Source organism: Chenopodium album, chromosome 13 (genome assembly GCF_948465745.1).
Source record: "Chenopodium album chromosome 13, dcCheAlbu1.1, whole genome shotgun sequence".
Lineage (NCBI taxonomy): Eukaryota > Viridiplantae > Streptophyta > Magnoliopsida > Caryophyllales > Amaranthaceae > Chenopodium > Chenopodium album.
Window position 1 is genome coordinate 25445537 of NC_137846.1, and position 26288 is coordinate 25471824.

Here is a 26288-nt window from a genome sequence, read left to right on the forward strand (position 1 = left end):
TTGAACTTTTCCCTTCCCTTTTATACACCACTCGAGCTTTACTTGGGCTAGTCAAGGTAACCTTTTCGCCCGCACAATCGATCTTTGCTTCATACTTCCCCAACCAATCCATACCCAGAATTACATCAAAATCCTTTAAATCGAACTCGATCAAATCCGATAGAAACTCTTTCCTAAAAATGGAAATAGGCACACTCAAAAACAACTTGGAACAACTCCTCACTTCCCCAGATAGAATAGACACATCTAGAGAAACCGACTTAGGACTTTCTAATCCAAGACATCCAACTACTCTCTTAAAAACAAAAGAATGGGACGCCCTCGAATCAAACAAGACTTTCCCAGGCAAAGAACTTATAGAGAAAACACCAATTACCACATCATTAGCAGACTCAGACTCACGGATATTCATCACGAAAACACGACCCTTTGGGGCACTTCCCGCACTGCCACTGGTTCCAACCTTGGGTGTAAGTCCACTAGACTGGGGTGGTTTATTGGGAGCACTCGACTCTTTCACTTTCCCTGACTTAACGTCAGCCTCTTTCTTGAAACACTCGTACTCACGGTGTCCCAACTTCTGACAGTAGCGACAAGTTACCGGTTTTCCCCCACAGTCCCGCCCTGGGTGGTCTCTCACACCGCTTGCAGAAATACTTTCTCGGAGGCTTCTCACCCCTTTGGTTTCCATTCCCCTTAGCATTGGACGACTGTCCTCCATTCCCCTTCCCAAAGCTTCCCCTGTTGTCCCTCCTCTTAAAATTCCCCTAGTAGTTACCATTAGGCTTATGCCTCTTTTCACCCCCGTGAAAAGAGTCCGGGTTCTTCCTTTTATCTCCAACATGCTCCATTTCCCTCCCCTTGATTCCGTACAGATGGCTGCACGGTAATACACTTCATCCAGGGTCTCAAAAGTCACTCCCCCTAGCTTCCCTTGAAGGGCTAAGGTTAAGCCTTGCTCAAATCTTTGAGCTTTGATGGTTTCGGTAGGGACTACTTCCGGGGCAAACCTCATCAACTCAATGAACTTGTTGTAGTATTTACTAATTGACATTTTCCCCATCCTTAGGTTGGTAAACTCCATGCACTTTTGCTTTCTCAGATAGGAAGGGTAAAACTTCTCTCTCAGGGCTTCCTTGAACTCATCCCACCTAAAGTTTGGTTTCTTCAACAGCTCATCCTTTCTTTGGGCCCACCATAAGTCAGCTTCCTCCCTCAGATAATAAACCCCATTGTTCACCCATGGAAGGTGTGTTATCATGAAAAATAATATGGCAAGGAAGATTACTTGGGGAATAATCAAGGGAGATAAAAGGTAGGAAAATATGATGATCAAATATTTAGGAGATGGAAAAATAGAATTAAGGAAAATACTAGATTTTAGGGAGATAATTAAAAATATAATTTACCAAAATAAATTCCCCCAAAATTGACCATGAGGGTCGAAAATCATGAGCTTACCATAGCTCAAATTTTTGGACCTCATTAGTGGAATTAAGGTTTTTGCTAGATTTTAAGGAATAAAGATAATTGTGTAAATAATATTTATTGTATAAAAAAATTAATTAAATAAATAAATACCAATTATCCACCAATAAAATAACTATGAAAATCAGATTTTCTAGACTACTATTTGGGAATTTTCGGACCTTTTAATTAATTAATAAAATATAGTTTTTACTTTAATTAAAATATCCGAAATATATAAATAATCCGATTTTTAAAATAAAATAAATGGACAATAAATCTTATCCAAAATCTAAAAATAATAATTAGGTTTCAAAATATTTTTGGCGTCAAAATTCAAATATCATTTTGGCTCCAAAATTTAAATAGTAAGTTAATTTACTAAAATACCCTTTTGTGAAATAATAATTACTTAATTAATTAGGAAAATACATATGAAAATACGGGGTATTACATCTTATTTTGTGATTTTCCTTTGAAGTCATTTGTAGAGACATCTAGCTTGACCCTAGGAAATAGCTCTTTGAGTGATTTTGATTGCAAATATTGTTTTCCCTCGCATTGCTTGATTGATCAAATTCCCGAAAAATTAGCAAGTTTATTGTGAGTGCATGTGGATCCTAAATTCCCTAGTGCTTTGACATTTGAATTCTATTTGTTAGCTTTGATTGAGTTGATTCGATAGCGTAGCTTAGACCAACCCTGTTGTTTTAAGACTTCGTAATAGCTTAGCTTGAGACCTTAGTAAATACCGCATTCCCTTGGGTTTGACCCGGACTTACCCCTATACTTAGGGTTGGGTTTAGTTTTATAAATTTGGTTTTGATCGGGGAATCTTAGTAACCAATGACCTAAGTTTCACCCGCGTCAGACCCCTCAAGTCACCTAGGCCGTACAGACGCATGCTAGGGTCATTCTAAAAAAATAATAAATATATATAAATACGGTCATGACTTTTCAAATAGGGAGAAAGAAGAAAGAGAGGAAAAGAGATAAATGATGAAAATAGAGGCGCAGAAGAACTCACTATGCTGCGCAAACACGAATCGAAACATGATGGTCTGGGTCCCACTTAAGGACCTGAGGGTCCCATTTGAGAGAAGCCTCCTAAACCACATCCTCATGACGACGTCGATCAGCTCCGATGCGTCGCTCCCGAACCTCTTAACGAGGACGCGTCACCCTCTTTCGAGGGTGAATCGCCTCGTCAAGCACCAGTCCTCCTAGATTCTCCTCGGCATCGACAAATGGAGGAGAGTCCAAACTGTAATCGATGAAATTTTTACACGATTAAGTATATTCTCTAAAAAATAAGATATTTATATCTAAAAGACAAATTCTAGACCCATTTCGGCAGCATATCAACTGCCGAAAGGGAAAAATGCAAAATCGAATGCCACACATGCTTGGGAGCTACGATACCTGCAGTTAAGCTCAGTAAATGGGGGCTTATAACACCCACAAAGCCATCCTATACCATTTTCAACTAAATTATTCTAGAGATTATTTTTATAAATCTCAAATAATCAACTATTTTTAGATGAATAATAGTCATACAAATATAATCATCATCTACCGGACAATTTTGAGGTTCGAACATGGCAAAAACAAGATAAAGCACATACTTCGCGCCATTTTTTCGGATTCAAAATTTTCCAAAAATGATTCATGAAAGCAATTGTAGGTCTAACACTATAATTCACTTCATAATTGAGATGTATAGCCAAATGAGCAAGCAAGAACAATCAAATTTGAGCTAAAAATCTAAGAAAGTACCAAGAACGAACTTGAACAAAGAAATGCTCATACAAGAATCAATACTTAACCATTTTTCATGAAATTTTTTGCAAAACACTCCTTAAACATAGCATAACAACATGGAACAAACAATTTCAAGAATGATTAACCGAATAAAAAACCCCCCAAATTCAAAATTTAGGGTTCTTCGGTTCGATTTTCCCCAATTTCAGCCAAAAAACGAAATAAAACAATCAAAAACTAACATTGGATTTCGGAAAATATGAATAGGGGACGAGTTCTACTTCCTTAGCCTCAAAAAAACAAAGAAAATCGAGCTTTGTAGAGAGAGAAAGGGACGAAAATGGCGAAGGAGGAAAAAGACAGAGTGAAATGAAAGATCGCACTTCGCGACTTTCTTTTACTGACTTAAGTGTCGCGCGCAACCGAATCTGTTGCGCGTGACAGCCCAGCGCAACTCAGAACGATGCGCGTGCCTGTCCAGCGTGACCCACTGAGTTGCGCGCGGATACTGGTCACTTAAAGGACCAGTACTTGGATTTCGATCCGTTTTGATTTATTTCTTACGGTTTTTGCTCGTTATTATACGTAATGGCACGTAAATTATCGAAATCTTTTAATTTGCTTTGCATCTTGTAGTTTATTTATTCTTTGATAGTTTTTTGCATCATCCTGCATGCACACTGTGCTTTTTGCCAGCCCTAAGCATACGTTTTAGACGTTTTTCGTGAGCGTGTCTTAAAACGTCCCGTAGTGGTGCTTTACGTAAAATCCCCATTGACAGGTTTGTCATTTTACTGTACTGACTTTAGAAATGTCACGTTCTTTTCGATTTTTTTTTATGTCCACAACAAAAAGAATGGCGTATTGTGCAGCGTAAAATTGCATGGCGTATCTTACAACGTAAAATTGTGTGGCGTAGGTGCTGCGTAAAATTACATCCTCTTCTCAGCAACGTGATCTACCTCCCGTAACGAAAACGATAGAATTTCTTTTCAAACTTTAGGAGTTAGCTTTACGAGTCGACTGGCACGCCGAACCATCGTGAACAGACACATTCTCGATTGGAAGCAAATATGGTAGTTAGTGAGCTTACTGGCTTACCGGACATTTAGGGTGTCCGTTCACCCCCTGTATAAAGAGCAACATGACGAAGTCGCACCTATTTAGACACATGCCCCCAGTCTTGAGACGCGTGTTTTTATCTTGTGGACAAAACTGCTGAGAGAGTTGCTAATTTTCTCCTCTCACACTGGATTTGGAAATGTGCCTCCAGTATTGAGACATGTATTTCTATCTTGTGAACCCCGAATACTTTGTTTTGGCAAGCGAGTGTCAAAACCTCTTTTCACGTGTTAGGCTCCGAACGCCAAAACACCTCTCTTTTTATCATCTTTTAACTTGTTAAAATCATAGACTAAAGTTTCAATAACATATTGAGGGACTTTAGATCAACGATGCCACATTGAGAAGATATCATCTTCTTTACTCTTTTTTAAACCGGTATCTTTTCATGACATGACATCACCTAGAACAACCTTTACTTGTAAAAGCATTCTACACTTGCAAAGAATCAATCTAGATTCTTTAGCGCATTAAGACAAGAAAGTACTTTTTCTAGCCTTAATAACTACTTGTCTCGAACACTTAGCGAATAAAGGATAGTTTTGACATCCTTAACACTAATGAAAGATTCTCTAATCTTGGAGAACTTCGCAGAATGAGTCTCGAATTTATTTCCTCAGCTACTTTGATCCTTGTCTATTCTAGACTCGATCAAAGTGGAGGCTAACTGTAGACATCTACTATTAGCCTCCTATCCCGACCAGAAGTGCTATGACGATAAATAAAACCATCTTTGTGTTGGGTCAACGTGAAGAATGCTTATGGACAAATGACTAAGTCACAAGAATACAAAACAACTAGCCTAACCCAAAACAAAATGAATTAAAGTCCAATTAACTAAGCCCGATCAATAATTAGGCTTAAACATGAAGTTAAAACCTAATTTTGATGGACTTAGAGGCACCTTGGTTAAAAATTAAAGCTGCCGCAGGAAAATCTGCGCGCATCTCAATGAGTCGCGCTAGTCTGGCCCGCGCAACTCACAAGGTTGCGCGTGACACCCAACGCAACCTCTAGTTATGCACTCGCGGAAGATTCAGAATTTCATGAGAATATAAAATCGAATCTTACCATAATACCACACGCAAGACATTCAGTTGCGCTGCCCATAGCAGCGCACCTAAATCACTTGCGCTAAGCAGGCACGCGCAACTCATTTAGATGCGCGCACCACCTGCTGTGACAGAATGCTCAAAACCCTAAACTCACTCATTCCTTATAAATAGGGGATTAATACGAAGCTTAAAAAGACAGAAATTAACCAAAAATACTGGCAGAAACTTTGTGAACTTGTGTACTATCAACCCTCTTGTCCTAATCACTCACCCTTCTTATTACTTGTTACTACGGTGGAGATTCCCGAACAAGAAGGAGTCCATAAGTGCTCTAAACGCAGATCTAGCAAGGAAAAGTGGTAAATTCGCGAGCACTTAGATCAATCACCTTTTTTTCTTGTTTAAACAACCTTTAATCAATTAATTAGTGTTGTTTGATCACCTAAAATAAACTTTTAATTAATTAATTTCACATAGTATTCTTTCGTTAATCAAAGACTAGGAATTGAATAATTAATTGTTTTTTGATCACCTAAGTCAAGGCGAATCTTGTTTATTTATTGTTTTTCACAAATTTGATTAAATAAGAATAACGATTTTGTAATGTAATTCCTACGTGATTAATGCTTGTAAATAAAATAAACTAACTTAGTTTTAGGTGTCACGTTAATTACATATATTGTTTGGTGATAAAATTGTGAAAAAGGAAGAGCTATTAGAGGCCACACTAGGGCTAGAATAGCGATTCCCCCCTAAAGGAACGTTATTTTAGTACCCTCGCTCCCGAACTCATTTCTGGTACAATTAGACCAATTTGGGCATGGGTAAACTTATGATTCGTGCTAAATATCCCTTGAACTCTACTTGGGAGAAAGGCATAAACGAGGTTTATGAGTTTTCCTAAAACTCATTGGCGACTCCTTACTAGTTTCTTACAAAAAAGCATAATGATAGGATCAACTCTAATTCAAGGTCCCCCAAACAGTCAGGAATTCAAATCCTAATACACCCTAACAAGTGTAAAGTTCTATACTTTTAAAGGGTCATGGGCATAAAGGAAAAGGATCCCTTACGATGGGCACACCCTCCTTACACTAAGAAAGTAATGACAGTGAGATAAAGAAAAAAAAAAATTGGTGGTAATTTATGGAGGTTTAGAATATTCAATAGGAAGAGGTAGAAGGTGGGTGTGAGAATTGAATGAGAGGGAGAATCATAAAGAGTAATTGAAAAGAAGATGGTTTTTAATTTGGTGGGCCCCACTACCGTCTACAGTAACATTTTCCGTTATTTGGTAGAAAAATAAAAAGAAATAGAGTTTGAGTGGTAGTAATATAAAATAAAATTGTTCTAGTAGTTATTTTCAAAAGTAAGCATTTTAAAGGTAGTAAAATACAAAATTTCCTAAAAATAATTTCAGTTCAGCAAAAATAAGATGAAGTGAACGAGGCCTAATTAGGAAAATACCAATTGTTCACTAATTAATTTCACTAAGAAAACCAGATTTTCTTTACCAACAAAATCCAAAAATTCCTAGTTACTTATTTAGGAAATTCGGCTCTTTTAATCAAATAATAAAATATAATTTTGCTTCATATAAATAATCAGGTTTTTAAATTAAAATAAATGTATAATAAATTTTATCCAAAATCCAAAAATAATAATTAAGTTTTAAAATACTTTTGGCACCAAAATTCAAATATCATTTTGGCTCCAATATTCAACTAGTAAAATAAATTACTAAAATACCCTTTTTAGAAAATAATAATTAATTAGAAAATACGTTAAAAAATACGGGGTATTACATCTGCTTTCTTCCTGCACACTTTTTCCCAGGCAACATAGATGAGTGTCATTTATGGTACTCATTTAGCTTCTTTTGGGATGATTTTTAGTTGCTTTTATAGCTCTTTTTATCTATTTTCTCTAGTTTTAACTTTTAGTTCATTCTTAGTTGTTTTCCCGTTTTCTTGCATTTCATAGTTTATTTCGCCTTTTCTCTTTTATTTGTTTGTTTTTCTTTGTTTACAGGAGTACGGTGATGTCCAAGGCTTTCCATGGCTCTTCTTCGAGTCTTATGAAGCTCAAGATGCAAGCCTATCACTCCCTTTGTAGCTCAAAAGTCAAGGTGTACAAGCTCCAAGTCTTCAAGGTCGCGCTCTCATGTTGCGCTGGCATGAAAAGTGGTGTTGAACCCACCGTGGGGATGTTTAGAGACTGACACCCCCAATGTTCATCAAGTGGAGCGCATGGGATGCATCAATGGTTGCACGAGGAAGGCTCCCCATCTCCCAGGCGCGGGCTCGCACAATAGGGGAGCGAGCGCACGGCCCCTGTCTCCCGTTCCGTACCCTTTTCTTCACGGCCGCGCAATTTGGGGTGAGGGTGCGCCTGTACAGGTTCTTCTTGGACGTCTAACAAACTTCTCCTTTGTTAGTTTTACTATATATAGATTTTCTGCCTAATTTTAGAGAGAGAATTATTAGAGAATGTTTTAGAAAATCAATTGAATTAGATTGAGATTGTAATTTTAGAGAGAGAAAGTTTATGCTTGGAATTCTTGTTCTTAGATTATAGAGAGAGAAACTTGATGATTGCTACATTTGATCTCCATTTTCTTTGATATTGATCAAAGTTTTGTAAGAATTTCCTTCTTTTTAATCCAATTTTAGTGTGATTTTGATATTTTGTTGAATTTTTAGTTGATTGATTGATTTGATTGTTGATAATTTGATTGCAATGTTGATGATGATTATGATGACTTGTTTAGTTTTGTTCTTCATTTCTACAATGTGTAATGAGTAGATTCTTTGCTAGGGATGTGGTGAAGCATGTATGAATGATAGATCATAGCTAATTGGAGGATTTTGGTTGATTTGATATTGTGATTAAATTAGTTAATAGAAATTGCGCATGTGTTTGATTTGTTGAGTTGTAGCTAACCTTGATTCTCAAGCCATATTGCATTGTAGTTTTTCATTGATACGACACATTGATTTGGAAACTACATTTAGCGATTGAACTTGACTTGTGATGTTCCTATGATAGTCATTCGTAGAGACCCCTTTTGCGATTATTGACTCGTTTTTTAAGGGTATTTTTCTTTTGAAACATTTGAATGGCATTATTTAAAAATAATAATAATTTCGAATAATGATTGAATTGAACGTGATAATGATTGAATGCGAGCATGAGTATATGACAATGACCCGATGATAATCTGACACGAATAATTTACTTGAATGGCTAAACCAGATCATAAATTGACTTGTTTGGACTCGAGAAAGTGGTGACCCGAACTAGAGCTGTTAAAAGGCTTTTATTGGACTTTTATTTTTCTAATTTTATTATTTATTTATTTTATTTTATTATCTAAACTTATTTGAACATGTCATCTCGAATATAAACTAATCTGAAATTGTTATCCCTAAAATGAGTGGAATCAAAGTGAATAGATTAGAATAGGGTTGAACTTATCTTCTAAAAATCTAAACCAAACCTATCTTACTGGAATTAATATGAATTTATTATGTAGATCTTATCTAAACTTATTAGCTCGAATTTAAACTTATCTGAAATTATTTCTCTTCAATAAATGAAGTAATTGATAATGATTAACCCGCAAATTATTGACTTGAAGTAATTGACCCAAACCCGAACATGACCCGACTTGGAAATTACCTGACCTGAACATAACCTGCAAATTATTGACTTGAACCAAATCCGACTTGAACCTGAACATGACCCACTTTGAAATGACCTGAGCTGATTGTAACCAGCAAATTATTGACTTGAATCGAACCCAACTTGAACCGGAGAATGACCCGACTTGGAAGTGACCCGACCTGATTATAACCCGCAAATTATTGACTTGAACCGAACCCGACTTGAAACTGAGAATGACCCGACTTGGAAATGACCCGACCTGATTATAACCCGCAAATTATTGACTTGAACCGAACCCGACTCAAACCCGAGAATGACCCGACTTGATTCTAACCCACAAATTATTGACTTGAACCAAACCCGACTCGAACCCGAGAATTACCCTAACCCGTTTAACCTGTGAAAACCCGAATTAAACCCGACCTATTATTCACCCGACCCGAATATAACCCGACCTGATATTAACCCGATCTAAACCTGACCCAAACCCGGTAAGATGTATAACCCAACGTGACCCGACTTAAGCATGACCCAACCCGACCCGCATAGGTTACAACATTATTCCGAATTGACCCGACCCGAGTTGACCCAACCAACTCTTATCCGACCCAAATCCGTCCCGTTTACCCAAATTGACAGCTCTAAATGTAAACAAGGCGAGTTTCCCACCGTCTTAAATCACCAAGCATGCCTCAAATGCCAAACTCAAAATTTGTGCATTCTGTATGATTACACAAAAGTACGAGTACATAATTAAGTTACAAGGCAATAATACAAGAATTATTATTGCATCGGATAACGATCAAAATAGATTTACAAAAGCTTTTATTTTTAATAAATTGCCTCCTATTTTTACCCCTTTTTTATTTTTATTGTTTTTAGAAAAGGACGGGGTGAGAATCGATCTCAACATCTCTTGGATCGGGAGGGATGCTCTAACCACTCGAACTATTTCTCACTCTCTCCTATTTTTATTATAATGGAGAATAACTCACTTGAACTTACAAAATGGCCACAAGAATCGGTTAAAATTTGAACAAAGGATGAAGTAAAAGAAGTCACTGCCAAGAATACAAAGGAGTTGATTTGGTTGGTGTTGATTTCTTCCTCCATGGAAATATATCGGTCACCAACGGAATAATAGGCTTCTTCTTCATCTTTTTCTTCGCTTTCATACCATTCCCGAAATAGCAATCATAGTCAGTAATACTTAGTATTTGAGCTAATGTAGGGGAATCCACATTTTTCACCATCACTTCAAATTTTCTCGTTTCCTCATCTTTCATTCCTATCTCTCGATTTCCTTCTTCAACGACTGCTAAAGATTTCGCAGCTGCTTTTCCGGCTTCAGCAGCCTCAGCTTTGGCTATCTTGGACATATTTTTGTGAAGCTCTGCATTCAAAGAAGCCAATGCCACCTCTGTCTCGGATTCTCTTTCTTTTAGCAGCTTCACTTCTGTCTTTGTTTCTTGCAACTCACTTTCTAGTCTCTTCAATATCATTAACATCATCACTAAATCATTTCCATGCACTATTTTCCCTTGCTTGTCATTAGTTGGTTTCTCTGAACTTGGTATCGGTTCAATTTCTTTACTTGAAGTACTTGGAGATGGTGATATGCTCTTATCCCAGGGAGAACTTGAACAAGGATAAAATTTGTTCTCATTTTTTGGTATTTCAGGATTTGGTGTAGGTTCATACACCGATGAGTCTACAGCTTCACTAGTAGCGTTACTCTGAGGCTTATAGGGACTCTGTGTAAACTCATATGAATCAGGTGTACCAATTTCGAGAGCAACACCATGAGATTTTTCTGAACTTGGTGTAAACTCCAAGGAAGGTGATAAAGTAACCTGGTCGATGGGAGGGGTTGAGGGTACTTGCAAAGGTGACTGAACTTCTCTAAGAAGAATCCGTTTCCCAAAGATGGCAACCGCCTCTTTGACTGAGTGAAAAGGCCGAGAGGCATCCACTGTGGAGTTGCTATCTGCATCTGGTGTTGCAGGGGCCAGATTGTCCATCATTGAGACTTCGAATATTTGATGGTGGACAGATTTGAGCATCCAAAAGCACAAACTCAGCCTCTCTTAAAAAGACAAAAGAGAGTTAGTTGGAAGGTTAAGACTTGTCAGATGTTTGGTTAGGAAGACGACGACCGTTCACCTGTTTTGGTTGGTTGATCATATACAAAAAAGTGTAGACAGAGAGATCATAAATGCTAATAATGAAGACAATGATGTAACGCTTCATAATTTGGTAGTATTGTATTACTTATACTTCTGATAACCGCAATATGCACTATGAAATATAAAATTTTAACTTATTATTTCTTCCTTTCACCAGAAATGAAAGCTACAGAAACTTTACGTGAAATGTAGTACAGTGATTGTAAATGTTGAAAAATGGTTCATAAAGTTAGTAAAACAATAGAAATTATTGAACAAAAAATGACTGTTTAACTTCCAAATCCAATACTGCCATTTTAGAATGTGATCTGTTAAGATATGAGATCAAGAGTTGTGCCGTCAATCCTGCACTCCAGCAAAAGCTTTTCAAGGATAATCTATAACTGCAACCTAACTACTTTGAGTGACCTTCAAGGTTCGATACAATCCTCGGAAAGTGACAGATTATTTGATTCCAGAAGTCTGTAACACACCCTTCACAAGGTCAATATGCACTTGAATTTTTAGCTGCATAAGCAGTCTCCACTCGGTGCTCCTTGAGATGTTCAGAATCTGGCCAATCAGCAACTCATTCATTTGAATTTGAAAATTAGTCGTTTATGGATAACATGAGATAGAGGAACTAATAGGATGATTCTCTATACTGTCTCCCTCGGGGCTACCGCTGCCTCAATGGAAAAACCTAAAAGAAGTCTCTTTTTATAATAAATGAAAGGACTGACCGCTTATCAGCCAGCCATATCAGCAGGATAGGGTGCTCCAGACACATTAGTCAAGGTTATAGAAGCTTAAATCAAGTCTGATATTAGACATACTCATCAACAGATAATTTTCTGTCAACGCTGGAAAATGTTTTGTAAAATGCTTTGAAAAGCTTATAAGCAGTGTCTACATCTTCCTTTCCACATATCTCCCTCACACTACATACAAGAAAAAAAGCGTTCAGGGTCAGCAGCATATTCCAAAATTAAAAGTTCTAGCACTAAAAAAATTAAGGAAGCATATATCATACTCCCTTAGTTCTACAAAATTCTTCTGGCGTATTGTAGATCCACATATCAAGGAAAATAAAAAAAAATAATGTGGGAGACTATAATAAAAAGCCTCACAAAGTGGATCAAGTTCGCGTAAAATAATAGTATTTCCTTGACAAAATGCAAAAGTGGGAAGAATTTTGTGGAGCGAGGGGCGTACAATGACATTAATCTGCAAATATTAATAATATATAACTACAACTGACGAAATTAAGCTTAAGTGTACACAGAACAAAATAGTTTAGATTTGACCCACGCCAAAACTTACCCAGTCCAAAGTACACCAAAAGTAATACGGTTAGTAATGACGAGTTTCTAATAATTAAATAATTGACAACAAATCCAGAAACAAGCCAAATTATGGCCTGAATCGAACCAATTGAATAATCACCCGAATATGACCTAAACTAAACTATCTTCAATTAAACTTGAACAGAACACAATCAAAATTATTCTTTTTTCACACCTAGTATTAGGCTTGTATGTGCACACAACCTTTCCTTTCTGCATCAAAGTATCCACTTAACATAGACTAGTTTCTTTACTTTTCCCAACGTATTTCAGCGATCAACTGATGACCAAGATTTAACATCCTTGTAGATTCTTGATCTTTCTTCACAATCAAGGAAACAGGGGAACCAACATTAATAACTTGCTTCATAGGACAGCAATCACCTCATTCAATTGTCATTTTCTTCTGTATAAAGAAATACTTCCATTGATAAGCCAATCTTTCAGAGATGACTTAGCCTTGGGTAAACCTTCCTATTGGTTAAACCATGTGGTATCCACAGTATTTGCCTAATTATTTCCTATGTATCCAATGTAAGCTTTCCTCTACCAGATACTAGGTGATAAAAGCCTAAAACCTGGATAGTTATTGAAATAGAGCTTGTTTCACATCTAGATTATCAAGTTTATCATCTCAATGTCATAGTCAATGCTAAATCAGCCCTCTTGTTATAATCCAAAGCAGAACAGACCAGTTTGATACCTGTGCATGGAAAGCTGAGGGATGCCACAATCAACAGTTCGTATCCCAACACCTGCAGCAAGTATGGGACCAATAGTGGATCCACACCCCATGTCATTTCTGACCACAAATTCCTATAAGCAGACAATTAGATCATGTCATTATAACACACATATAGACTTAACAAAAAAAGTCATAGGGGAGGAACAAGTCTTGTACAGCAAATCCAAATAACTATCTTAAAAGTGTTCTCAAAGGATAATGCATTAGAAGTCAAGGGAAACTTTATGACTCCTGTTTCCTAGAGAAGCATAGATTCTGGGAATTCAATCCATACTTGCTGAACAAGGATGGTGCCTACTAGATAAACCTTCTCCACAAATTTGTGTGATGATAAATACATCACTGGAACCTGGGTGGCTTGTAAGAAAGATTTAGGCAAAATCTATGTCATGATCGTGGTAATAATAGCAAACACTCAAAGTATTACTTCACTATGTCACATAAATGATTTGTGCTTTTCTTTTATCTGAAAAATTGCCTTCGTATCTTTCACATTAGTGAAGCATTGCCAGATTGGTCAATACATAGTGCTCCTTTACAACTCTCAGTAATCTGGTGTATCACCCAATACTTAAATTTATGGCATGTAGGGGATGGTAGAAGCATCTATGTCCAGGCTTTTAATTTAGCTGCTTTTGGGGATTGATGTTTTCTTAGCGAGGACTGTGGTCATTGAGATGCAGGGGGTTTGAAAGTCCATGTTATGAACCTATAATGGTGTAGCAGTAAATTCTATTTGAATCAACAAAAAACTGCCACCTAACTCTCTTTTATTAGTGAGTAAGTCAATGGCTGAGTTTATGCAGTGTAGTATACAATCAGGAAATAGCTCATAGGCAATACAGCAACAAGCAGTTAACCCCTATAATTAGACTCCAATATAGTTATGTCCTACTCTGGATTTGGCTACTTTTAAAGTTATAAATGCAGCAATGAGACCATACCTCCCATCTACGAATGTTATGAACATCAGATGTTTAAAAGACTAGTAAAGGTAAACGTCTTTTCTTTGGGTGGTAGTTGGATGCTCTAATAGATGATTTCAGAAGCATGTTTTAGCAAAAATAATGCAATCAGCATAAAGAGGCAAGGTCACAAGGAGCTTAGAAGTTAGAACACCTAATATCCCAGGCTGCTTGGAACGTTGAAGTGAAAGGTTTGTAATCACTTTGCCTCCTAATAGTAAAGGCCTTCCTAAGATTGGTAGCAAACTAATGAGATTACCACCGGTTTCTTTTATCTATCCATTTTGATTTGCACGTTTCCCAACATGGAACATTGACCATTTATCCAATATAAACAAGTAAAATCTATAACAAGACTGCAACGATTCTAACAAGATCCTACATAACCATGTCTTTTCTTAAATCAGCAACATTGGTCAAAGTGGATTATGTAAATGGTGCAAAAAGTCAAAATGAGTAAATCAAAAAAACAACTCTACTACTACTACTGGGTTACATCTTAACGTGGAAAAAACTAAAATTTTCTACAGAAGACCCTCGAAGCAGGCTTGTGGGTGTCTTTCCTTCTAATATTGCTCGACCTTCGCGTGTTGTTAAGTTGCTTGGTGGTCCCGCTAGTTCCTATTCTGGTTTTAGTGGTGAGCTGGTGATGCAGAGGGTGACCAAGACCATTTTGCTTATGGATAAGGTTGCTATGCTCGCTCAGTGTGAGCTGTTGTTACTTAGGGCATGTACCGGAGTTTCTAAACTAAACTCTACTTTACATTGCGTACTTGTCCTCCTAGTACTTTTGAGGCGGCTCAGCGTACTTTCGACGGGACTCTTCGATCATCCTTGGAGCGTATTGTAGCAGTGGCGGCTTGCCATCTTACCATTAACATTTGGAGGTCTAGGTGTTTATTCGGCAGGTGATGTTCGGCACTATGCTTTTCTGGCTTCTCGGTTATAGTCTGCTAGGTTGCAAACACAACTTCTACGGCATACTGGTATTGTTGGTCTTGGACGAGCCTTTGAGGATGCATTGGGTCTATTTAATGTAACGGTGGAGTTTAACATCTTCAGTAATCCTAGTGAGGTCGCTGCTCCTAAAATCATAAAGAAATTGGCAGATATATATTTGACAAAGGTTACCGCTTCTGCAGAATCCACCTAATCGTTAACTCCTCGACAATCAGCATTGTGGAAATCACAACATGGAGATCACACCTCTGCTTAGCTTCGGGCAATCCTTATTTCAGGTTTGGGTCAGACGATGAATGCCAAGACTTACCAATGTGTGCTGTGCTACCGGTTGGGTGTTCAATTGTTCTCTATCACGACGTCGTGCTTTGCTTGTTCAAGAGTTTTTACTGGGGATATTTTCGGTGATCACTCGGTGTCGTGTGCTAGTATGGTGGGTATTAAATATCGGCATAATGTTGCCGGGATACTCTTGTTGATGTTTGTTATCGATCCGGGAGTTAAGCTAGAAAGGAGGTTGGCATTGGGTTGTCTGGAGGGAACGACAAGGCCCTCAGACCTGCAGATATGTTACTTTATTTTTGGGATCGTAGTCGTGATGTCTGTGTTGACTTGACAGGGTCTTCTCCTTTGACACTGTCTGGGTTATCTGACTTTGTTCCTAGACAGGTTGTGGCTGATGTGCTCATCAAAAGCGGGTTAAGTACGAATCCAATTGTCGGGCAATTGGATATGACAATTGTCGGGGAATTAGAAAAGGAGGCGATTGCATTGCTGAAGCGGATCCAAATGTTCTCGAAGACTCAAGACATTGAGGCACGTGCTGCTGCTCATATCTTCACTAAGATAGGGTTTGTTATAGCTCGAGAAGTGAGGGTCCAGATTGTATCTCGGCTTCCCACTAATTTTTTTGAAAGTCATATAATAATAATAATAATAATAATAATAATAATAATAATAATAATAATAATAATAATAATAATAATAATAATAATAATAATAATAATAATAATAATAATAATAATAATAATAATAATAATAATAATAATAATAATAATAATAATAATAATAATAATAATAATAATAATAATAATAATAATAATAATAATAATAATAATAATAATAATAATAATAATAATAATAATAATAATAATAATAATAATAATAATAATAATAATAATAATAATAATAATAATAATAATAATAATAATAATAATAATAATAATAATAATAATAATAATAATAATAATAATAATAATAATAATAATAATAATAATAATAATAATAATAATAATAATAATAATAATAATAATAATAATAATAATAATAATAATAATAATAATAATAATAATAATAATAATAATAATAATAATAATAATAATAATAATAATAATAATAATAATAATAATAATAATAATAATAATAATAATAATAATAATAATAATAATAATAATAATAATAATAATAATAATAATAATAATAATAATAATAATAATAATAATAATAATAATAATAATAATAATAATAATAATAATAATAATAATAATAATAATAATAATAATAATAATAATAATAATAATAATAATAATAATAATAATAATAATAATAATAATAATAATAATAATAATAATAATAATAATAATAATAATAATAATAATAATAATAATAATAATAATAATAATAATAATAATAATAATAATAATAATAATAATAATAATAATAATAATAATAATAATAATAATAATAATAATAATAATAATAATAATAATAATAATAATAATAATAATAATAATAATAATAATAATAATAATAATAATAATAATAATAATAATAATAATAATAATAATAATAATAATAATAATAATAATAATAATAATAATAATAATAATAATAATAATAATAATAATAATAATAATAATAATAATAATAATAATAATAATAATAATAATAATAATAATAATAATAATAATAATAATAATAATAATAATAATAATAATAATAATAATAATAATAATAATAATAATAATAATAATAATAATAATAATAATAATAATAATAATAATAATAATAATAATAATAATAATAATAATAATAATAATAATAATAATAATAATAATAATAATAATAATAATAATAATAATAATAATAATAATAATAATAATAATAATAATAATAATAATAATAATAATAATAATAATAATAATAATAATAATAATAATAATAATAATAATAATAATAATAATAATAATAATAATAATAATAATAATAATAATAATAATAATAATAATAATAATAATAATAATAATAATAATAATAATAATAATAATAATAATAATAATAATAATAATAATAATAATAATAATAATAATAATAATAATAATAATAATAATAATAATAATAATAATAATAATAATAATAATAATAATAATAATAATAATAATAATAATAATAATAATAATAATAATAATAATAATAATAATAATAATAATAATAATAATAATAATAATAATAATAATAATAATAATAATAATAATAATAATAATAATAATAATAATAATAATAATAATAATAATAATAATAATAATAATAATAATAATAATAATAATAATAATAATAATAATAATAATAATAATAATAATAATAATAAACGGAGGAAGTATATAAGGAATAATTTAGAAGGTTCCCTCAAATGCAAATAGTTGCGACATTTAAAACAAGAACATCAAGAAGAAACATAAAGGGAGTATTTTTATCAACATAATAAAGACTGGACACCATCCTAGCAGACAACTAAACTAATGCATAATTGAGGAATTGAAGGCAGCTTCTGTTTTGAAATAATGGGCATCACGGAAGACAAATAAGCTGAGGCTACATAGGTTGGATGGGGAACTATTAATGTCACATGTGATTTAATTTAAAAAATTTGCTCGGTCCAAAACGAATGGCCTTGATGACAATCAAAAGGTCACAAGCCTTTGGAGTTTGGTCCCACTATCTGAAAACACTATAAACTTAGTAGCTCTATTATTTGTTTATTGGCCTTGGTTGTCCCCCTACCTCAACATTTAATTAAAGGGTAGAATCACTCCAGCATGCAGAAATAAGAAAGTGATAGACTGCATCTATTCCACTGCCCTCTAAGGTTACATTTGATCCTTGATGACAGCAAAAATAGTTCAATTTTATTGCTGACTCGTCACTCAGAGAAAACACAGTAACCAATCATGCATAAGAAAAGGAACAGCCCAATAGAAGCTTGCAATAGAGGCTGAACATCAATAAAAGTACCTGAGTTGGTAAGTTATGAATTTTTGCAACTTCTTTAAAAAGAAAAGCAGTAACTCCACTAGTAGCATAGCGCTGGTTAGCATTATGTTTTATAACAAGCCCCTTTTGCATTTGTGGCCGATGGTTTTCTTCATGTTTGTCCATAAAATTTGGGTGAACTCCATGAGCCATGTCAGCTGAGACTATTAAACATTGTTCCCAAACAGAAATAAGATGTCATGTTCAAAACAACATACTTTTAGTCACTATTGCAACTTTAATATTTTATGTGAATTCTTTTTCACATAATAGCGACTGCTTCAGTTGCGTACTCCCTCCGTCCCAGAATTGTTTGAAATTCTGGAACAAAGGCAGTACCATTTAAGAATTAAAAAACTCAGTGCTCAAAACTAGGGGGAGGTCACTGAAATAGATTGAAAGCATCAGCAGAATAAATTCATCAGAGTAGGGGTTGTGGCATTAAGAATACTAGATATCCACCTAAGTATTTATGATCCTTGGCAGACATACCTAAAAATGATTGCCGAATCGCTCTTTCTACAGTCCCTTCACCAACATTTTCATGAGCCAAGCAGCTAACTATGCGTCTCATAGCTTGAAACATTGTGGGTGCACCAGCACCCTGGATTGAGTCAGAACCCACCTGCAACACAAGTAATTACCAAATATATTTAAAAATACATGACTAGACTACTGAAAGTGATCAGGAAAAGTGAGTAACAGAGAGAGAATGCCTACTTGGATTTCCACATAAAAGATAAAAACAAAGATTCAAATGCACATGGTAAAAGGGCATGGAATGTCAGAGTCAGCATATCATATGCAAGAGTATCACTTTGGAAAAATATGAAAATAGCTAAACGTCCATCAGTAATTTTTTTAATACAGCAGTCCCAGCAGACAAACCTATGACTCTACAAGATAGACAAATTAATAATGGAATGCAAATTATAGAGTCACGACAGTACAAGCTAGATCATTAGAGGAACATAAGAATAAGTACCCAAGTCAGCCTACTGATTCAAAATATATATCTATCAACATATTATAGGACATAATCCTCTTCCAACAGCAAGAAAAACAATGGCAACCAAGAAAATCCTACCTCTTCATTATCAAATAAAGCAATCATTCGTACAGCATCTTCATTAGATAAATCTCCAGGAGATGAACAAGAATCAAGAAGAGCTCTTAGTGCACAAAAACTAGAGGCAAGATTATCTAATCTTCCAGAAAATATAAACTCATTGTTCATGCCCCCCAGGCAGCTGGCTTGAGTATCACAAACATTAAGCTCAAGACTCACTATGTCATCAACACAACAATCCAACTCTTCAGACAGAACCTGCCAAATAATATTATAGAAAAAATGCATTAAAAAACAGGAGTGGGAATGTGTCTAATACATAGGCAAATTGCTCAAATTTGCAAGGATCAATAATGGTGGGATAAAAGGTGCCATATTATCATAATTTTTAGAGTAAGGTCTGTTTTTATATAATTTAACATGTCCATTTGTCCAAGAATCAAAGTGGCCCAGCAAGTGTTACTGGGAACGAGATATAGACCCCCATTCAGTAAACCAAATAATTACTTTCCAAAACCTGATCCAATTTGCTGAACCATAAGACCCGGTTCAACAAGCCTATGACCCACATCGTTGAAGGTCTTTTTGTTATATTCATTTGTTCCTGGATATATTCAATTCACTACGGGCAGAATTCTGATTTTATTCTCGTACCACGAATTGTATTGTATTGTGACCATATGACAATGTAAAATTGGTCCTGACACATCCAAGTGTCTAGAGATTATTTTTTGACATAAAATGAAACACCCAGATAACAAAAATCCATAAGCATATCCAAGAAATAATCCTTTGTAGGAAAATACAGAAAATAAGGAGGGGAATTAACTAATATTAGCAAAATTTTAAATGTCCAGTCTCAGCTTCACAACAAGTTTTTATGTATAGCAGTATAAGTAATATACTGGGTTATCTAAATGACTGAACTACTTACACTAAACTACATATATGACAATTGCTTTAGGAGATAATCAATTATAGGGAACACTAAATAGTAAAACAGTTATCTGCAATGATATTATTATTATCTTAACAATTTAATCCGTGAAAAAAGGCCATGCCTATGGCAGTATATGAGCAAATACATGGTGAAGTCCACAACAACAATCAGTAATTACCTCCAGAAGCTGTGGATGATGCCAAGCCTTAGAAGATTTTGTTGGTCCCTGTTCTTTAGACTCTGGAAGCTCTTCTTCACATCTTGTTGACAGCAATGGGACAAGGTGCGTTTCTAAATTAGGTTTGAAACCATCCTGATTCACTGTTCTATAAGATAAGAGGCAAAAGAAGAAAATAAAGTATCATGGATCAATATAAGGTTCTTCCCGATGGGGAGGGGCAAAGTAAAAGTTTGATAGTGTTTTCTTCACCTGAATTTCACTTATCTTATACCTAGACTTACTTTATCAAAATTTACTAGACCCTTATCTTATCCCATCTTACATTATTTTATCTTATAGAATCTTATTTGACCTTATTGGGCCTGATTATAAAGTCCTTTTAGACTTTAGTGGAATTTATTAACCCTTATCTTATCTAAATTGATTAGCCCCTGCATTGTCTTATCTGAGCTTATTAGCCCTTATATTATCTTATCTAAAGTTATTAGACCTGAAATAAGTGAGAATAAGGTGAGGAGAACACTGCCTTAGTTGTCATCTTCAATTGGATAACACAAATTTAGATGGTCAATTTATAACAGGATTATTCGCATCCCCTCTACATTTTCAGACATCAAATGACCTTATGATTTTAATATTCTAATTCAAAAAAGTAAAAATCTTCATTAATTGACTGCCCACCTTTAGTAGAATGGTAATAACCTAATAAAATAGATATCCATCCAGCAGCTAATAGCACTTTTTCCTTTTTTCCTTTTTTCCTTTTTTGGCAATCAGCTGATAGAAATTTCTAAGGCATGCAAAGACAAAAAAAAAATGTTGGGGACACAAGTCAGCTTTGACAGAGTTGCAAGTCTTGCAACACATACCGGTTGAGATGAATGGCTAGAGTAGGTATTCGCAATAGTGGTCTATTTATTTTCACAAGTCTCTGAATGAAGGAACCATCATCACTCCTAACTATAACTCTTCCAGCAACACTTAAGTCTCGGTCAAACCAAGTGTGCCACAAGCCACCACCATATGTTTGAACATTCAGCATCAGATATCCAGGTTTTGACGATGCTGATATTGGTTTTAGTTTTAAACATGGACTGTCGGTGTGGGCTGCAATAATGTGAAATCCATTGCCAGTATTGTAACTGCAAAACAGATGATAGCTTTTAGTTCACAATTTGCTCAGCATATTTTAGTCTTCACTACCTGTTAAGCATACTGAGAAGATACTGCAAAGAACAGTTAAGATTGTTTGTCACCATTTATGCTACCACATGGAAAAGAGAAGGTGGAAAATGTCTAAAGTCTATTCCTAATAGACACAAAGTGATGTGATAGTTTAGAAAATCTAGTAACCGAACAGTACTAGAGAAGACCATTAGATACTCAGTAAGAAATATTTAAGTTTACTAGTACTACACGGCGGACCACCAATGTTGGGGATGATTGTTTTGTTAGCCACATTTACCATTTGGTCTAGCGGTCTAGCCTTATATTATAAGAGCTAAATCCTTCTAAGAACTAATATTTAGAAATAATCTCAGAATGACAAACCATTCTTACAATGTATAAATGGTATTTTATTTTATTTTATACATAAAATCCAATCGTCCTTGTGTCCCAAAAATTTTGCCACAAATGAGTTGGGTGCCCTATTTGGACCTTTTTCATTGTTTATGAGGGTAGATATGAAATAAATGGATGGGCTCCAGTTTAGCAAATAAGATAATGAATAAATTTGGATGACCATAATGAGTTTGTGGCAACTAACATGGGATGGAGAGAGTTTTTTTTTACACCAATACACGAAAAAACTTTTATGTTTAGAGCATCAAATATTCCAGAACTCAAAAAATTAAGTAAATCTCAAAAGATTACTTAAAATGTAAGGCTCTAATTAACCTGCAAAGCTTCTTTGTTATAGGTGAATAATTTTCATGTTGGTTTGGGCATGTCAGAGAACGAAAGACACACCAGTAAGGCAAGTAGAGGGTTGTGATTAAGAAGATAGATAAACCCCAAAGATGACTTTGATGGAAGGAGTTAAGGACAAGTAGTTGGGTTAGCAGGAGAATATAACACTGGATAGAAGAAAATGGAATGAGCGGATCATGATTGGCAAGTACTGGAGATAAAATCTTGGCTCATGTAGCCTGCCCCATCTTTGGTATTAATTTGGGATTAAGGCTTTGATTGTTCTTGTTCTTATTCTTGTTTTAGATACATAGCTCGGAGTCAGAGTCCTGTGGAGTGTGGAGCAACCATAAATATGACCCTACACTAAAGGAAAACGAAAGAACACTATGGAGCTTGTACTAAATACAGTAGGTATACATGGAACACCAAACTACAGCAGCCAGCAAGTATACATAAAGTTTATTTCATTAATTATGAAAGCTATTTCATTGAATTTTTTTCTGCTTTTAAGGCAATATTACACATGGAAAAAAAAAAAAAAATGTCAAGAGAGATTCACAAAGTTTTGACCATCAATAATATATATCCCCACACATTCCCTGTAAGACATATCACATACCCATACTACATTTTAAGCCTAAAGGCCCTAAACGTGATACAAATTAGGTAATTATGGTCAAATACAAGTTCAAAAAGAGTACAGCAAGGTATTGAAGAGAGGGAGTGTCATCAAACGAGGAGAAACTACAAAGTAGGAGAGCAAGCTACCATCAATCAAAGAAGTAACATTATCAAAAAGTAAGCCAATTTTTTTAAATCTTTAAACAACTATTACTTACTAAATAACTAAAGTATATGAGAATTGCACTTAAACAAGCTTATATCTTACTTTTCACCAATGGAAAAAGCAACCAAAGAAGATATGTTTCTTGTGAAAAAGTATCGACCACCAGGCTTGAGTTCCCATTCTTCATTCTCATTCAGTTGGTGGAAGCCAGCAGCAATTAGTTGCCTTTTAGCTTCAGCTGCAATGATGTTACTGTGATCAGCAAGAAAGGACAGACTTAAAATGTTTCTCTTCTCGAAAAAAAGGCCTTCATAAGAGCTAATCGATTGCAGGTAAATGTGCATAGAGGCTTCATGTCAGCAACAGGAGAATGTGTGGTTACCATATTAAAGAAGTTGAAGATCTAAGAGTCTTTTTTTACTAATAAAAACAAAATGCTATGTAGGAATCAACTACACCGGTAGTCCTAAATCCGTAAATTTACTACCCCCTATGACTATTTATTGTTTTTTATTTTTATTTTTTTTTTATGTACCCACTTCTACTCTATTCAAATTTTGGCACACATTATTTACCATCTTACCACCTTAGCTCCACGATAATACTACATGGTGTTACTCTGTATTATTAACTAAATAACAGGTACGAGAACATGTTATTCAATGATTAATTAAGATAAATGTATTAAGAATTACTCATCTTATCATGTAGAAAGAACCACATAAAACAGTCAGTCAATGCCTCATGTCTCCCAGCCTACCGTTATATGATTTAGATATATTCATTTTACTACAAAAATCATCGTTAGTTTAAAAAACAACAAAAAAAAAATCCACGAACTTCGTGACAAACATACAGTCATTTTGATGAGTTGCTTGACTTAGTTGCTTGAAAGAGGTGAAACTATTTCAACTTTGGAATGAAAAATCTTCAGTCCAAATCTCAAATTTTTGAGTAAGCTTGTCTAGTTGTCTAATCTAGTGTGAATAACCCAATGCAATTTTCAAAGCCACCTTCTATTTTTTCCACTTGGACTCAACCATCGCAATTTCTAATATTTAATACTCTACACAATACAAAATCAAATGTGCAACAATTATTGCACAAGTAATAAAAAATAAAACATAACAATAGCGTAGATATTTTGATAACTTTCTCAAAACCAATTACAATGCAAATATTGATACATACTAAATTACTAACCTCGGAACAGAAAATCACAGAACCCAAAGAGTTAAACAATTATGCATCCGTAAAAAATTGGAAAATTGTCTATGCAAAGAAGTGTGTTGTCCAGCATATACGTTTACACATAGGACTCAATCAAAGGACACAAAGAAGGGGAGCCCACTGTTCCTAGTCGTGAGAATCTACCCCCGCGTAGAGTTTTCTTACACTCCCTCCAATCCCAAAAGTTTGACTCGCCTTCCATTTTGAGTGATAATAAAGGAAAAGCTCGACTCACTTCTACTTTATTCCCACTTTGAAAACCCCCTTTTGATAGTTTAACCTCATACCCCAGACTATTTAAACGTTTTTAAAACTTCACTTACTTTTATCCACCTTTTTCTTACACCCGTCAACTTTTTCACCCATTTCTCTTACTTTATTCACTTTTTACTTACACCCCACTCATTTATTCCATGCAATTCTTAACAACAAGAGTCTACAGTAAGCAAGTCAAACTTTCGGCAATGGAGGGAGTAATACAAATCTGTCTGGTAATCACTATTTCTTCCGCTTTCTAGTAGATTGACTTTATTATTGTCCAATTAGTTTGCGTTAGTTGAATGGCAAAAAAACAATCGAAATACGCTCATGTCCCTAAATTTGTAGAAACATCAAGTTAACATCATTACTTATATCCTCAAGGCATTCTTTTCATAAGTAATCCTTTGAATTATTGTCAACCTAAAGAAACCTCAAATTATTAATCGTAGTTGAGTACATTTCTTGAATTAATTCACTAAAAACTTCACCAACTTTTAGTAATCTGGTGAAAAATTCATCGAACCATAAACGTCACATTGATTATTTTCTGACCAATTAATTCAGAAGGATTAAAATACACACAAATAAAAGTCTAAATATAAATAAATAGCTCAAATAAAATTGATGCAAAATTCAAATTTTTCCACATTTGCAGCAAAAATTTCGTAAAAACAAAATGAAATAAGTTGAAATTGTTCTTGATAACATACCAGTAGCATGAAATTGGGTCCATGATTCATTGAGATAATTCAGCAAATCCCCAACAATTGACCCATCTTTTTCATTATGGGAAGAATGCTACATATAAATTGAAGTTACTAATAAATTGATAAATACTATAACGTAAATGAAGAAATGAATTTATTTTGAAAAAAAAACCTGACGAATTTGATCGGCATTGGAGGAAAGGCAACGAAAGGCAGAAAAGCTTCGCGAAAAAGAAGAGAAACAGAAATTGGGAAGTTTGAATTTGATGTGAGGAGAGAGAAAACAGGGTTTTAGGATTTTAGGGTGTGGATGTAGTTGGAGAAGTTGCAGTCTAGCAACACTCGCCATTTTTGCGTTCTTTAAGCTTTTACACAACTGAAGTTGGATTGAATGAAATAGTAGACAGAAAATAGATGATGTAATAAAGAGAGAAGAGAGACTAGAGGTGATCAACAATGGTCCGGCCCGCTAACTCGACCCGATTCGGCTCGAATATAGGCGGGTTTGGACAAGCTTAAAAACGCATTTTTAGTTAAAATTAAAAAGTCCGAATCTGGCCCGAAAAGCCTGCTTTGGCCCAACAAGCCCGTTACTTTTTTGCTGGTTTAGGCATGAGGAATTGTGTTAAGGCTCGGGC

The 26288-nt window shown here is 34.2% G+C and overlaps 2 protein-coding genes across 3 annotated transcripts; both read right to left on the bottom strand.

The window, feature by feature from the left end:
- Window positions 1–9759: 9759 nt before the first annotated feature.
- LOC145576539 (uncharacterized) lies at window positions 9760–11125 on the bottom strand. The gene has a single exon (XM_081634282.1). It carries the CDS (start codon window positions 11093–11095, stop codon window positions 10130–10132), a length of 966 nt encoding a protein of 321 aa, XP_081490408.1. The 5' UTR covers window positions 11096–11125; the 3' UTR covers window positions 9760–10129.
- A 252-nt stretch (window positions 11126–11377) lies between these two features.
- Window positions 11378–26037, bottom strand: LOC145576540 (putative aspartyl aminopeptidase). 2 transcript variants are annotated; one of them, XM_081634283.1, is made up of 10 exons: window positions 25823–26037; window positions 25654–25741; window positions 23555–23690; window positions 21621–21893; window positions 20749–20896; window positions 19649–19888; window positions 19054–19186; window positions 18544–18725; window positions 13286–13398; window positions 11378–12177 (listed from the first exon to the last, which is right to left on the bottom strand). In XM_081634283.1, exons 1-10 carry the CDS (start codon window positions 25997–25999, stop codon window positions 12063–12065), a joined length of 1605 nt encoding a protein of 534 aa, XP_081490409.1. In that variant the 5' UTR covers window positions 26000–26037; the 3' UTR covers window positions 11378–12062. The 2 variants fall into 2 exon arrangements, with proteins under 2 accessions (XP_081490409.1, XP_081490410.1); XM_081634284.1 differs by lacking the exon at window positions 11378–12177 and adding an exon at window positions 12210–12988.
- Between the last annotated feature and the right edge of the window lie 251 nt (window positions 26038–26288).

Coding starts and splice junctions, on each gene's coding strand:
- LOC145576540 (XM_081634283.1), bottom strand. CDS start 25,999: ATGGCGAGTGTTGCTAGACTGCAACTTCTCCAACTACATCCACACCCT. Junction 23,691..25,653: donor GACCCAATTTCATGCTACTG/GTATGTTATCAA, acceptor ACATCATTGCAG/CTGAAGCTAAAAGGCAACTA. Junction 19,187..19,648: donor CTTTATTTGATAATGAAGAG/GTAGGATTTTCT, acceptor CTTGTGTTGCAG/GTGGGTTCTGACTCAATCCA.
- LOC145576539 (XM_081634282.1), bottom strand. CDS start 11,095: ATGATGGACAATCTGGCCCCTGCAACACCAGATGCAGATAGCAACTCC.